Source organism: Microchirus variegatus (assembly GCF_963457635.1).
Source record: "Microchirus variegatus genome assembly, chromosome: 18".
Taxonomy (NCBI): domain Eukaryota; kingdom Metazoa; phylum Chordata; class Actinopteri; order Pleuronectiformes; family Soleidae; genus Microchirus; species Microchirus variegatus.
The window spans coordinates 23,384,143-23,399,893 of record NC_139819.1 but is presented as its reverse complement, the minus strand read 5'-3'; the positions used below and the strand labels follow the sequence as shown (position 1 = coordinate 23,399,893).

Sequence of the window (15,751 nt, the reverse complement as noted above, 5' to 3'; positions counted from 1 at the left end):
GAACAGACTCGGCACGGCGAGGCTCTTCATAGGACCTCCTCAACATGAATGGATTCACGATATCAGGGATGCACGAACGTCGCAACACAAACACACAAACTCGTGACTTGTGAAGCAGTTGTTTTCTGGTGTAACCGAATCATTAGAATCAGTGGATTAATCGTTCAGTACTTCCTGCGATGACCGGAGACACTGAACTGAACGTGGTCGCGATCGCCGGCTTTCAGCCGAGGTCTTTTAGGTTTCGTTTTATGACCCAACTGGCAACCCGTGGTTGCTCGGCAGCTGAGACTCTACTGACTGCAATTATTTAGACGGCGGTAGGTGGCGCCACATGACGCCAAAACATGATTTGACAGGATTTTATGGCCAGTTGCTTTAGATTTATTACATAATGCACCTTTAATTATTGACATTTTAGACTTTTACGTTGCTAAATGTTGGAGATTAACGCTTTGTTTTCAGGGATTGTTAAGTCTTTTTAGGTTAAGGGTTAGCGTTAGTGTTAGGGTTAGCGTTAGGGTTAGTGTTAGCATTAGTGTTAGGGTTAGGGTTAGCGTTGGTGTAAGGGTTAGCGTTAGGGTTAGCATTAGCGTTAGGGTTAGCGTTAGTGTTAGGGTTATCGTTAGTCCTGCTGTTAAAATTGTTGAACACCAGCTCAGCCAGTGATACGACGGAAAGTAGGCGGAGTCTTGCCGATAAATTAGCGCTGAACACTGCCGATAATACGGCTAACTGCTTGTTTGCTAACGTAGCGAACGTAGCATTTATACGATGTTTTCTGTGCAGTACTGGTACTGGCAGTACGGTACGACGCACATTCATTTACGTTTGCTGAAGAAAACAAATGGAAACAAAGTAACGGAATACAAAACACTGGTTAGAGGAACAGTGCCCCCCACTGCTAAGAGAGTATATCACATAATATTTCTCCAGGACAACGGCACGGCCTCTGACTCGGACTCTCTGATCGATACTCGACAATCGCCTGATTTTCTGTTCATTTATTGAAGGAAATGAAATTAAATGAAAAATTTAATTAAAATTTAATTAAAATGAAATAAAAATTTTAAATGAACACTGTTGCGTCATCGCGGCTAAGCGTTCTTCTCGCAGATCCATCTGTACGTCCTCTGACACGACGCGTCCATCCAGGACTCGAGCGCGGTCTCGCCGGCGTCCACGTGTCCGCAGTCTTCGCCGCGAGGGTCGTCCAGGTTCAAGTCGCTCGGCGCCGACTCCGGTTCTGCTCAACCAGAACCTGCGGAGCGAGACGTTAACGCCAAAAAGTTACGCTCGTCACCTTAAGTACAAAAAAGGTACACTCCCCCAAAAACACCTTTATAAAATATGTGTCGTGTCAGTTGGCGTCGCTCTCGTCACCTTAAACGCCAAAACTGTCCCGTCCATATAAACAGGAAGTAAATAGTTATCATCTTAAATTTATTGATTTTTATTATTTTATTATTGTAATTTTTTTTACCAACATCGATTTAACAATCTTTAAAGGTGAATTATGTAATAAATCTAAAGCAACTGGCCATAAAATCCTCCTAATATGTCACAGAGACTCAGGAATAATGTTCATATAACAAACTGAACTCACCAACAACAACAGTACAGACAAAATATTTGCATTAAAAAAAATATTTTGCAGACTGCAAATCATGTTTATGTTTTGAAACCATGTTTTGGCGTCATGTGGCGCCACCTACCGCCGTCTACCAGTCATTGCAGTCGGGAGAGTCTAAACTGCCGAGCAACCACGGGTTGCCAGTTACGTCAGAAAACCAAACCTAAAAGACCTTGGTGTTTTGAATTTGAATGTAGTAACTGTTTTTGGCCACATTCTTACATATGGCGCCTTTAATTCATTGACAGTTGAGGTTTCCACTGGCCGTTGAGGGTACAACACCACCACCTGCTGGATTACCAGGAAAATTACATGTAATATTTTATATTCTATTGAGGGGAATGGAAATATTGTGTTAATTAAAAAAAAAATAAAAAAAAATAAACATAATAAATAAATATTTGTTTTACAGTGTATTATAGACATGTCATAAGTAATAAAAAATGTTTTTATAATAATAATAAAATAATAAAAATAAAATATCACAAAAAAACAAATGGAGCTTCATAGTCACAATACTTTTTTTTGTACAATAACTAGAATAGATGTGATGTTTAAATGGAGACTCATATAAATACATTTGTTTGATTATGAATAAAACTGTAGATTTAAACTGTAACTTTATTTAATCTCACAGTTAACACTTTCACCTCAGTGATAAAGGTGTTTTATAATCAATAACTGTGAGAATTTAAATAATATATAATATAATACTTATAACTGTATTAGATGGTAAAAATACTATGAGGTGAAAGTACGTATTAATTTGATTATAATAGATACATTATATTTCAGATAACGTGAATTTTTACAAAATAATCCAAATTATTATGTGAATTATTTTATTATATTAAGTGAATTGCATTTAAAATTGACTGTAATTGTCTTATTATTATTATAACAGTTGCAGATAAACAGTAAATTATAAGAATGAGTCATTTTTATGTGTCTTTAACGTATATTTTTAGGTCTTTTTATTTATTTCTTAAATCACCTGAAAATAAAAAAAAGGGAAACAGTGAAACCAGCGTCTTCTCCACATGAGACGGACGAGAAGAAAAGAAAAGAAGAGAAAAGGTGTAAAAAAACAACATCAGACACTGAGAACAATGAGGAAATGAGCTCAGAGTCACTCTGTATGCAGACGATACAACGACTACAAGAGGCTTTTCCTCTCATTCTGACTGAGCTCATGTCCTCCAGGAAGTGTCCTCTTTTGTCCTCCATGAGCGTCTTCATGTGTCCTTCAGGAGCGTCTTCCTGTGTCCTCCAGGAAGTGTCCTCCTGTGTCTTTCAGGAGCGTCTTCCTGTGTCCTCTTTTGTCCCCCAGGAGCGTCTTCCTGTGTCCTCCTGTGTCCTCCAGGAAGTGTCCTCCTGTGTCTTTCAGGAGCGTCTTCCTGTGTCCTCCAGGAAGTGTCCTCCAGGAAGTGTCCTCCAGGAAGTGTCCTCCTGTGTCCTCCTGTGTCCTCCTGTGTTCTCCAGGAGTGTCTTCCTGTGTCCTCCAGGAAGTGTCCTCCTGTGTCCTCCTGGAGCGTCTTCATGTGTGGCTCAGTAGCGCCCCCCACAGGTGAGAGTAAAAACTAGGCTGAATTTACAAACACTTCCAAATGATAATTTTCAGTGCAACATAGAAATTTCTTGTACTTTAAAATGAGTTTGTACTTTTACATTTTTGTAAAACAAAAAAAAGAGAAGACATTTTGGTCCATTTTTTTGTACTTTAATTTAATTTCTGTCAATTATTTTATACTTTTGAACTTTTGTTCTTTGACTTTAACTAAACATGCTAAATGAATGTGTGTGTGTGTGCATGTGTGTGTGCGCGCATACAGAGACTGTGTTCGTGGCTCTTTGTGCTAATGTAGCTCCTCCTACTCAGCTAAGCTAACCAACTTCTAGTTTTAATTTTAATTGCACTAGCTGTTTCCTGTCTTGATACTAAGCTAAGCTAACCAACTTCTAGTTTTAATAGCACTAGCTGTTTCCAGTCTTTATGCTAAGCTAACCAACTTCTCGATGTAATTGTAATAGCACTAGCTGTTTCCCCTCTGTTCCCAGTCTTGATGCTAAGATAAGCTAACCAACTTCTTGTTTTAATAGCACTAGCTGTTTCCAGTCTTTATGCTAAGCTAACCAACTTCTAGTTGTAATTGTAAAAGCACTAGCTGTTTCCCCTCTGTTCCCAGTCTTGATGCTAAGCTAACTAACCGTTGTTTGTAGTTTGAGCATTAGCAGACAGACATGAGTGTGATGATCTCCAATAAACATTTTAAACTCGTATAGAAACAGGTTTTTTTTAACTTTGATTTATTGTTGTTTTATTTACAGGTCCAGGTCCAGGTCCAGGTCCAGGTTTTGGGTCTCACTCCTGGACTTTACTCTTCCACACCACCAGGTTGACGAGGATGGGGATGAGGCTAACGGGGATGAGGGTGAGCACCATCACCAGCCAATGAGGCGCCTCCTCAAACGTTAGCTCGTCTTTGTCGCAGTCGCCGAAGTAGAACGCGTGGACGGAGAGGAAGAAGTCCTGCGTGTCCGTGTTGGGATAGAAGCACGAGACGAAGCCGCATAGCTTCTCCACGCACGCCGTCACATTGCTGTACGCGCTGCAACAAAGGGGGAGGAGCCACAATACATAACGTTAAACTACTGTTCCTGAAAACGCGGTGACCTCGTCTGGACCGGACCGGACTGTCTTCAGTGTCTCTGGGATGATTTAGCTTCTTAACTGTGACGCTAACAGCAGCCTCGGTAAGTAGCAACATGTTTAACCACAAGCTAAGCTAAGCTAAGCTAGCTCACGGTTGGTGGTAATTTGAGCTAACAGATTCCGCTGTTACCAGAGCTAACGACAGTGAGAAAGTGGATCGAAACTCTTCAGTTGTGAAACATCTGTGAGTGTGAGAACGCTGTGGTTTTAGCGACTTCCTCTTTGAACGTAAACACAGCACAGACGTGGGCGGGGGCTATGGGCGGGAGGGGGCGGGGCTTATGTGAACCTGGACGAAGATGATGATGATGATGATGATGAACGCTCACTCAACTTTTTTTTAAAAGACCTCAAAAACTATTGTATTTTCATTAGAAAATCCATCAAAAATCAGGGCAAACCAATAATGGACGATACATTTGAGGTGATTTTCTTAACGTTAACTAATAGTACAAAACAAAATCAAAAATGATGGAGAATTTAAATATGAAACTTGTCAAAAACAATTCAAAATTCAACTTTTAAATTTGTTTCAAAATGGCAAAAATCCATCTATATAATGTATTTCAGATTTTGAGTAAAATTTATGTTAAATACATGAAAACGAGTCATCAAATTTAAATTTAAGTAATGAAATAAATCTACTTTTTGATAAAAAAAAGTTTTTAGTTTTTGTGACTTTGACATTTCTCACGTGTCTGGGGAGAAAAAAAAATCTAATTTGTAAAAGCGTAATTTCAAAAATATTTATTTTTAGATTTAAAATGGCAAATATCCAATTATGAACTGTATTTTAGATGTCAATATGAAACAGGTCATCCAAAAAAATTAAATGTGTAATTTGTAAAAATAAAAAATAAAAATTGCCCGGTTAATAAATAATAATTTAAAAAACATTTAATGAATGGCTTTATTTAGTTTTCATTTTGTGTAACTGCAGGTTTTTCTATTCCCTCAACATTAGGGGAGGTGCGTTCAGTTTGTCGTAATATGCAGTTTCACCACTAGATGCCACTAAATCAATAAAAGGAAAAACTCATGTTTCACCTGCTGGTGGAAGTGGGAACTGCCCAGGAGGTTTTTAAATATCAATCTCACCGCAATTTATTTCTGAAAAATTTGAAAAACTAATTTTCTAACTTAATTTACTTAAAATCTCTATTGTTTATCTTTATTTTGAAATATTTCTCTAATATCAAATTATTTGCTGCTTAGATTACTAAACTCTAGCTCGAATCAGATTAACCAGATTAACAATATTTCTTATATATATATATATAAAAATATTTTTCTTATATATATATATATAAAATAATTTTCATATATATAATTAAAATATTTTTCTTATATATATATAAAATATTTTTCTTATATATAATTTTTTTTTCTTATATATATATATATATATATATAAAATATTTTTCATAAATATATATATATATATAAAATATTTTTCTTATATATTTATATATAAAATATTTGTCATATATATATATATGTATATATATATATATATATATATATATATATATATATATATATAAGACTTTTCTTATATATATATATATAAAAGTGCAAATGTAACCAATAAAGGTAGAATTGTGGGGTGTATTTTTTAGATGTTGTTGAAATGAAGAGATTAGCACACAGGAAGTAGCGGGGGGACTTCTTACCTGGTGACGCTGTCCAGGTGACACCAGTTCTCTGAGCCCAGCGCTAACATCTGACTGTGAAAGATTTCTCCGCAGAGATCGTGCATGTAGAGCTTCAGCAGCTCGTGGTGACAACCTCCTTCCGTTAAAACCTTGTCCTGCCCCATGAAGGCGTCTGCGAGTGAACAGGAAACAAAACATCAACATCACAAAGGGGCGTGGCCTGATTTTTGAACGATTGTCCTCCTGTTAGCCACTTCCTGTCTGCAGTTTTTTTTCTTTTTTCAACGATCATTCTGATTTTTTGGTGACGGGTCGGTGATCGCCCAAGTGTGCTCCCGTTCAATTTTGGTGAGACTCCGCCCACTGATGACGTCACAAAACAAGATTACATTCTCAAATAATCCCATTGTCTTCAAATGGGCAAAACTGTAAAAATAACTTGTAATATCTCTGTCAAAAATCATTGGATTTAAACATAATTTGGTATGCGTGTGCAGGATCCCGCAATCTATCATCAGACTAAATTTTATCTGGATCGGATTACAGAGATTACAGATTAGGCAGAAATTTGAATGTAAACTGGTGAATTCCCATTGAACATGTTCAGAGGTGAATATCTCAGCGAACAGATCAGGTTGATTTTTTGTGATCACTCATTAAATCTTGGTAAGAATCCGCCCACTGATGACGTCACAAAATGATATCATTTTGCAACAACAAAAAAAATCCCTATCTCTTATAAATGGGCAAAACTGTAAAAACAAAGAATCATATCTCGGTCAAAAATCATCGGATTTGAACGGATTTTGATATCTGTGTGGAGGGTCAGACTCTCTACACCATCGTACTAAGTTTCATTCAGGATTTACTCAGATTACGGATTTGGCTACAGTTTGATTTTGTTCCCATTCAATTTGAGGAAAGAATGACGAAAATCATATCTGTCAGAACTCTGTTAATCCAGATCAGATTATGGATTTGGCAACAATTTAACTCTAACGTCAAACGAGTTCAAGTTTTTACAAAAAATTACATCACTTGACATTAAATTTGGTCAAATTTAAGATTATAATATAATAGATTTTTAATTAGATTGATTCTGTTTTTATTTAAATTCTAGTTTTTAGTTTTTATTGCAGTGAATGAAAATGTTCTTTGAACTTTAGTTTAAATTAATTCTGGTTAGTTTTCATTAGTTTTTGTTAGTTGTGGTTAATTATAATAACTTCTGCGTGAACATGATCAGATTAGAGTAAATTTCCTGTTTAATCTGATCCAGATTACAGATTTGGGGGCATCTCAGCGACGTGAACGCGTCAGATGAACTTTGTCCAAAATGAGGTGAAATCAAACATTAAAGCACAAAGAAAAGAGAGTTTCTGCCTCAGACAGAGAGAGAGTTGTCGTCACGGCGACAGGAAACAGGAAACAGATCCACGGATAAGAAGAGTTTCCTGTTCCTGATGAAGATGAAGATGAGGATGAGGATGAAGAAAACGTCACCTTCGTCCTCTGTGATAACATGTGTGTCGTTGTCCTGAAGCTCCGCCTCCATCAGACTCTTCTCCAGACTCAGCGTCACATTTGATGCTGCAACAACAACAACAACAACAACAACTTTAAAGTGAAAGAATCAAACAAACAAACAGTTTTTGATGTGATTTGATTTGATTTCTCTACAACAGGCGAAAAAAATTGTTTCAATAACTTTAGGAAACTTTTCTAAATCAATTTATTTGATTCATATTTTACTGGGATTATGTCGGATACATTTAGGAGATTAACAGGTTTTCACGATTTTGGAATTACGAGTAAATGTAGGAACTTTAAGTAGAATTTGGAATTATGAGCAGATTTTGAAATTATAAGTAGAATTTCAGAATTATAAGTAGTATTTGGAAATATAAATAGATTTCCGAAATTATAAGTAGAATTTTGGAATTTTAAGTAGAATTTCAGAATAATAAGTAGTTTTTGGAATTATAAGTACATTTTGGAATTATAAGTTGAATTTATTTTTGAAATTATAAGTAGAGTTTCAGAATGATAAGTAGTTTTTGGAATTATAAATAGATTTTCGAAATTATAAGTAGAATTTCGGAATTATAAGTAGTTTTTGGAATTATAAGTAGATTTTGGAATTATAAGTAGAATTTCTAAATTATAAGTAGAATTTTCGAATTATAAATAGAATTTGGAACTTTAAGTAGATTTTGGAATTATAAGTAGAATTTTCGAAAATTATAAGTAGATTTTGGAATTATAAGTAGAATTTTCGAAAATTATAAGTAGATTTTGGAATTATAAGTAGAATGTGGAAATTGAAGTAGAATTTTGGAATTATAAGAGGAATTTTGAATGGTTGGTTGTTGATTGAAAGTTATTTTTGAATATAGTGTAAAGTTTCTCACCGTTTGTTGACACAGTGGACGTTTGATTCGTCGTCTCTTGAGTCAAATCTGTGGTGTTTGTTTGTTGTGATTCTTCCAAACCTGTGGAAACAGAGTTTTACATCTCAAACATCAGGAGGTTTTTATTCCACTTTTCCTTTATCAGTCTGTCTCTGTGAGAACAATGGACCGACATGGAAACCTTCAGGAAACCTTCAGGAAACCAAAGAGGGGAGAAAAAAAACAACAGGAAATTCCTGAAGAAGAAAACGAAACGACAACGATTTTAAAAAGAAATAAAGTAACGAAAAGTCAAGTTTGAGAAATAAAAAGAATGAAACTTACCTGCGATAAGAAACATGAGGAGCAGAGCGACGATCATGGTGACGGACGTCAGGACGAGCTTTGACCACAGAGACTGATGGACAGACAGAGACACACAGGCTCCGCCCCCTTTTTCCTGCCTTTATTTTCATTTCATTGTTTTTCTTTAAACTTTGTAAACGACGTTCATTTAAGTCATATTTTAAGGAACTTTACGTATATTTTGGAATTATAAGCACATTTTTGAACTTTAAGTCGAATTTAGAACTTTAAGTAGATTTTGGAACTTTATGTGGAATTTAGAATTATAAATTGAATTTGGAACCTTAACTACATTTTTGAATTATGAGTACATTTTGGAACTTTAAGTAGAATTTGGAACTTTAAGTAGAATTTGGAACTTTAAGTAGATTTTAGAACTTTAAGTAGAATTTGGAACTTTAAGTAGAATTTGGAATTATAAGTAAATTTTGCAATTTTAAGTAAATTTTGCAATTTTAATTTTAATTTTAATTAAGAATTTTAACTAGATTTTTTAAATTTATGTAGAATTTAGAATTATCAATTGAATTGGGAACTTTAAGGAGAATTTGGAATTTTAGGTACATTTTGGAATTATAAATAGAATTTTGAATTATAAGAAGAGTTCGGAATTTTAAGTGGAAATCGAGTAAAAAATACTAATAACTTAAATACAAATGGATCAATATGCAAGTAAATAAATGATAGTCATTTTTTTTTACTTCAAACACAAATATGTTGACAGGTTTTTTTGGTGAAAAAAATAGATTTATTTTAAAATCATATCTGACAGGTGATTTGTCCAATTCTAACAACATCTCATCTGTAAAATGTATTTTAGTCAAACATGAGTGTGAGTGTTTTTCTCTTTATCAAGTTAGATTTGATTTAATATCATTTGTAAATGAAGTGAATGTCAAGGTTGAATAAAGAGAAACATTGTACCGATGTAATAACGTTATATTATAACTTTGACGTGAAGCAGGTTCAGTTTCAGACAAACTCTGACTCACTGATGATTTAATCTCTACGGAAGCGCTGGTATGTCCTCGCTCACATAAACACTGATTTATATCTTTATATCTTTATATCTGCTGCTGTGAGAGGGTGAGAGGGTGAGAGAGTGAGGGGGGTGAGAGGGTGAGGGTGAGAGGGTGAGAGGGTGGGACACCACTCACCGTTTCCTGCTCCTCCTCCTCCTATGAAACTGGGGAAACTATTTTTTTTAAAGGATTTCCTCCATCGTTCAGTGTCTGGAGTCAGGAAACTGCTGCTGTTTCTGTTTCTGCTGCTGAAACAGACACAAACGTTAAGAATGAAGACACATTCTGGATCAAATATCACACTAAAGTATATATATATATATATATATATATATATATATATATATACAAACAAAACTGACATGTTAGGTTTAAAAAGGTTTAAAAAGGTTTACTGGCTATGCTAATGTGGGAGTAATGCTAAAGGCTATGCTAACAACCGTGCTAAGGGGTTTTCTGATGGCCAGAACATGAATGCTCGTCGTTCTGTTGAATGCTAAAGGTTTAAAAAGTAAGGATCACTAAAAACATTCATGCTCATGGCTATGCTTATTCCTGGTGTTAGCTACTATGCTATACTAAATACCACGCTAAGGGGTTTCCTCATGGCCGGAATACGAATGCTCGTCGTGATGTTGAACGCTAAAGTTTTGGAAAGTAAGGATTGTTTAAAAACATTCACGCTACTGGCTATGCTAATGTGGGGTGTTAGTGGCAATGCTAAAGTGTATGCTAACAATTCTGCTAAGGGGTTTTCTGATGGCCAGAATATGAATGCTCGTCGTGCAGTTGAATGCTAAAGGTTTAATAATTATGGGTCACTAAAAACATTCATGCTGATGGCTATGCTAATTCCTGGTGTTAGCTGCTATGCTAAAAACCATGCTAAGGGGTTTTCTGATGGCCGGAATACGAATGCTCGTCGTGATGTTGAACGCTAAAGTTTTGGAACGTAAGGATTGCTTAAAAACATTCACACTACTGGCTATGCTAATGTTGGGTGTTAGTGGCAATGCTAAAGGGTATGCTAACAACCGTGCCAAGGGGTTTTCTGATGGCCAGAATATGAATGCTCGTCGTTCTGTTGAATGCTAAATGTTTAAAAAGTAAGGATCGAAGCTAAAATGCTATGCTAATTCATGGTGTTAGCTGCTATGCTAAAAACCACGCTAAGTGGTCTTTAGTGCCCAAATCAGGAGCTTGTTACCAGCGTTATAGGGTTAGGGTTAGGTTAAGGTTACCATAGTCATAGTGTTCATTGTGGTGCACCAAACCCCCCCCCCCCCCCCCCCACCCCACCTGGCCCTAAAGTTTCTTGAAACGCCCCTGCCAAATGAAACAGGAAGTGGAAAAACAGCTGAAAATGTGAGAACAAAAAATACAATTAAAATAGGAATTGGAAGAAAAGAACTGACCTGACCTTTGACCTCCACACACACACACACACACACACACACACACACACACACACACACACACACACAAGGGAAAAAAGTGATGATGAAGACGAAGTTGAGGAAAAAACTTATTTTGATTGTGGGCAGAGATGAAAACATAAAAAAACAGAGGAAGAAGAAGAACCACAGCGTGTGTGTGTGTGTGTGTGTGTGTGTGTGTGTGTGTGTGTGTGTGTGTGTGTGTGTGTGTGTGTGTGTGTGTGTGTGTGTGTGTGTGTGTGTGTGTGTGTTTGTGTGTGTGTGTGTGCCACGCCGGTTTCACAAACACCCCGTGATAAAAACAAGTGGCAGAGGTCGTGCTGAGGTCACGGCTGCAGCCTCTTTTAAAAGTGGAAGCTTTGTCTCATTTGTCCCTCAGAGACACAAGAGGAGAACGAGGAGGACGAGGAGGACGAAGAGGACGAAGAGGACATGAGGACCAGTGAGGACAACAGCACAGGTGAGGCCACGCCCACTTGCATGACTTTTATATTTAAATTAAATAGCATTATCGTTGTTATTCAGGACGTTGCTGCTTATTTCATTGTTTTGTTATTGTATTTTTTGCTTAGAAAATTGCTAAATTTAAGTTCATTTTTAATATTTAAAGAGTTTGTTGGCGTTAAAGTGTAAAAGCATTATGCAGATTTTTAAAATTTTTTTAATTATGTTTATATTTATGTGTAAGATTGTCGTTAAATGTATCGAAATAGTTTGATCTGAGAAGATAAGAAACAGAAATGAAAACACAGAAAAATGTTAAACAACTGTTTGAACAACGTAAAAAAGGTCAATTCACGTCTAAATTTAAATTCGGTTATAATTATATATAATTATGTCTTTGTGAAACTGAAAACATCAAAACAGATATTGAAACCAATCTCGTTTTTACACTCCAAAAAAACAACAACAAATAATCAATAATTTCACTGGAAAAAGGTCAAACTTCACGTTCTATAAAATTCTGTGATGACAAAAGTTTGTCAAATGTAATACATATGTGTGTGTGTGTGTGTGTGTATTTATATATATATATAATTAATTAATTACTATGAGTTCTTCTTGTTTTTGCACACTGTAAAAAAGTGATAATTTTTTCTGATTTTTTGAAAAAAAATAATGCATTTTCCGGGTCATAAATCTCAGTGCTTCACTAATAAAAAGATCAAAGTGTCGTCACGTTGAGCAGAAGCAGCAGAAACAGGAAGTGAAGTGAGTGATGTTTCATGTGATGAAGTCGCGCATGTGAACGTTGCACAACGACCCGATTTCAAACAAAAACAATCAAATAAAGCTGCAGTACGCCGTGTTTCCAGGGAGATGAACGAGTGAACTCACTGTATTTCACATTTACTAAATTAAAGAGCCACTACGTGAGCCGCTGATGTAGAGTTTTACCGACTTCTAAAAAACCGTAAAGTTTTGTACAGTGTGTAGAAACATGCAAATGATTTCAATTCAAATTTGCAAAAATTAACTTTTTGAAAATATTCAAATTTGTTGTGAAATTGCGTGTAAATTTGTGAATAATAAAATCAAAGATTTCTAAGAATCTAATTTGTCACATTTAAAAATCACAAATTTAGAAATTTTTAAATGACAAAATTACACATATAATTTATCAAGTTTTTATCAAAGTCGTCAAATTCCGAAATATATATATTTTTTACATATTTATAAAATCAAACTTGTCAAATTTAAAGTTACAAACGCACACATTAAAACGACAGCGTACATAATTATCAATTAGCGTGATATACTGTATATATGTTGAAATGTGCTAATTATTCAAATTAAAATATGAACGTTTTTGAAGAATTTCTTGTGAAAATCACATAAAATCAATTTGATAGTCGTTTAATTTTTACAAACCGAGATAAAAATCATGATATTTAAATAAAACAGACGAGGTAAACACGAGTGAATATGTGGAGCCGTATTCCTGTGATTTAATATCGAGTGAGAAATTGTGAGTGAAACTCTGTGAGAGAGTGAACGTGGGCGGTGTGAAACGAGTTTGTCTTGTTTTACGCGCTACAAATAGAAACTTTATTATAACTATTTATATATATACATATATATATATATATATGTATATATACATATATAACTATATTTATGTCAGTAAATGTGTGGTAAATGACACTTTTGTCGTTTTGTTTACTGTATGAAATACATAAACTCCAGCTGATATTTATTCAGAATTATTACGATTAAAAAGCGTGTTGCGTGGCCAAATTTCAGTTTGTGTCACAAACGTCTGACACGTGGTCACAAAATAAGACGCATGCACACATTTGTGTGTGTGTGGTCAATTTTAGTTTTTTTATTTATTCGTGTTCATAAGGTTGTCAATATTTTTTTTGTTTAATCTAAATTATATATTTCACTATTTTGAAATTTGATATTTAAAATAAATAAATTATTTTATTTTTTAAATTAAAAAAAATTGGTTAAATTTGTAAATGTTATTAATGTTTTGTTTATTAATAATTACAAATGCATGCATTTCAAAATTACAAGTCTAATTTATCAAGTTTTTAAAATGATATAATTACAAATGAATAAATTTGTTGAATTTCAAAGTCAAGGAATTAGAAATTTAAAAATGTAAAACATTTTAAATTTTTAAATTAGAAATTCTAAAATTTAAAAATTACAGTATATATATATACTGTAATATATATATATATATATATACATATATATATGTATATATATATATATATATTTTAATTTGTCACATTTCTAAATGATCAAATTTCCTATTTCTTTTTAATTATTTCTGGATTTGGATTTCGTATGGAGGACAAAGCTTGAAATTTTTCCTGGTCCAATTTCCAATTTATGAATTTCTATTTTGTAAAATGTTATTATAAAATAGATTATAAAATTACAAATGTTTAGATTTCAAAATTCCAAGTTCATACATTTTTTAAATGACACCAGTCTAAGGCCTAACATTAATCCTGATAACTAGTTTAAGTTTAGTTTAACACCTTTGTTTCACAGAATCCGATTTAGTTTGAAGTTTTAACCATAAAACAAACAAACACAACATAATAATAATAAATGGTGTTTTCTCGTCTTTACCTTCAGCAGAATCTCCTCGGCCGTCAAATTCACTAAAAAGTCAGAGTGAATCAGAAATATTGTTGGTGTGTGTGTGTGTGTGAGTGAGTTGAACACAGTGATCAGTGATTGTGGGAACTTCCTATAAAGGCACGCGCCTCTGACTGATTTATCGACCTTTGCGCTGCCCACGGTTTCCTCTGTGCCAACGTACCCGGTGCCAGTGTCACGCTAACTGCTGCGCGGTGACTCAAATGTGACGAGCGCTGATTCAGACTGAGCAAACGCCGCCGCACGCCCGACGCTCTGTTCCCTCCTGACGAGGCATTTTCACGGGTTTCTGAGCAGAAAATACCTGTGAAACGGCGATATTGGCACAAACGTGATGTCAAAACGTTCTGCGATTTCGTGAGAGTCTGAGGAAAAAAGTGATTTTAGTCACTTAACGAAACACTCACCCCATAAAATCTACGTCAGTTTAAGTCAACGATGTCTTAAGAACATGATCACGTCTTTATCTTCACTGTTAGACAGACTTTAACAACAGGAAACTCAAGTTTGTAAACCACTCACTCTCCCACACCAAAGTCCAGAGAGAAAACCAGTGATTTTAGCTCACAGGGACACAGGAGCTGTTGTATCACCTCAAGTGCTAGCTGCTAATGTTAGTATGCATCAGTAATAACAAATACTATAATTCAGCATTCTTTTTTTAAATGCCATATTAGCATGTTAGCATATAAATAATCTACTTTGCAGCCTTAGACACTCAACCTCACTCTCAGAGAAAACAAAATGGCTGCCGGGAAAGACACACAAGGAAAAACTGATTTTTAGCCACTTAGCTAAACAGTTAGCTCATAAAATCTACATCAGTTTAAGTCTACGACGTCTTTAAGAACACGTTCACGTCTTTATTTCACTGTTAGACAGACTTTAACAACAGGAAACTGAAGTTTGTAAACCACTCACTCTCACACACCAAAGTCACTCACTCTCCCACACCAAAGTCACTCACTCTCTCACGCCAAAGTCACTCACTCTCCCACACCAAAGTCACTCACTCTCCCACACCAAAGTCACTCACTCTCTCACACCAGTCACTCACTCTCACACACCAAAGTCACTCACTCTCTCACACCAAAGTCACTCACTCTCCCACACCAAAGTCACTCACTCTCACACACCAGTCACTCACTCTCACACACCAAAGTCATTCACTCTCTCACACCAGTCACTCACTCTCACACACCAAAGTCACTCACTCTCTCACGTGAAAGTCACTCACTCTCTCACACCAAAGTCACTCACTCTCCCACACCACCAATGTCACTTTTTATTGAGATTTTACTCAGTTATACAAACACACTTCAACGAACCACAACTTTAATTTTCTCCACGTTAAAGAGAAGCTGCTTCAGGTAAATTTTGTTGCTAATGTCCGTTTTTTTCCCTCAAACAGCG

At 35.2% G+C, this 15,751-nt stretch overlaps 1 protein-coding gene across 3 annotated transcripts; it reads right to left on the bottom strand.

Moving 5' to 3' along the window:
- Window positions 1–3,443: 3,443 nt before the first annotated feature.
- LOC310940139 (receptor activity-modifying protein 3-like) lies at window positions 3,444–8,793 on the bottom strand. 3 transcript variants are annotated; one of them, XR_014593064.1, is made up of 6 exons: window positions 8,737–8,793; window positions 8,413–8,493; window positions 7,505–7,591; window positions 6,020–6,173; window positions 3,719–4,242; window positions 3,444–3,642 (listed from the first exon to the last, which is right to left on the bottom strand). XR_014593064.1 is itself a non-coding variant. In XM_083905072.1 (5 exons), the coding sequence occupies exons 1-5, from the start codon at window positions 8,771–8,773 to the stop codon at window positions 3,996–3,998; spliced, it is 606 nt and encodes a 201-aa protein (XP_083761198.1). In that variant the 5' UTR covers window positions 8,774–8,793; the 3' UTR covers window positions 3,444–3,995. The 3 variants fall into 3 exon arrangements, 1 of the variants encoding a protein (XP_083761198.1); XR_014593065.1 differs by having other exon boundaries at window positions 3,719–4,233; XM_083905072.1 differs by having other exon boundaries at window positions 3,444–4,242.
- Between the last annotated feature and the right edge of the window lie 6,958 nt (window positions 8,794–15,751).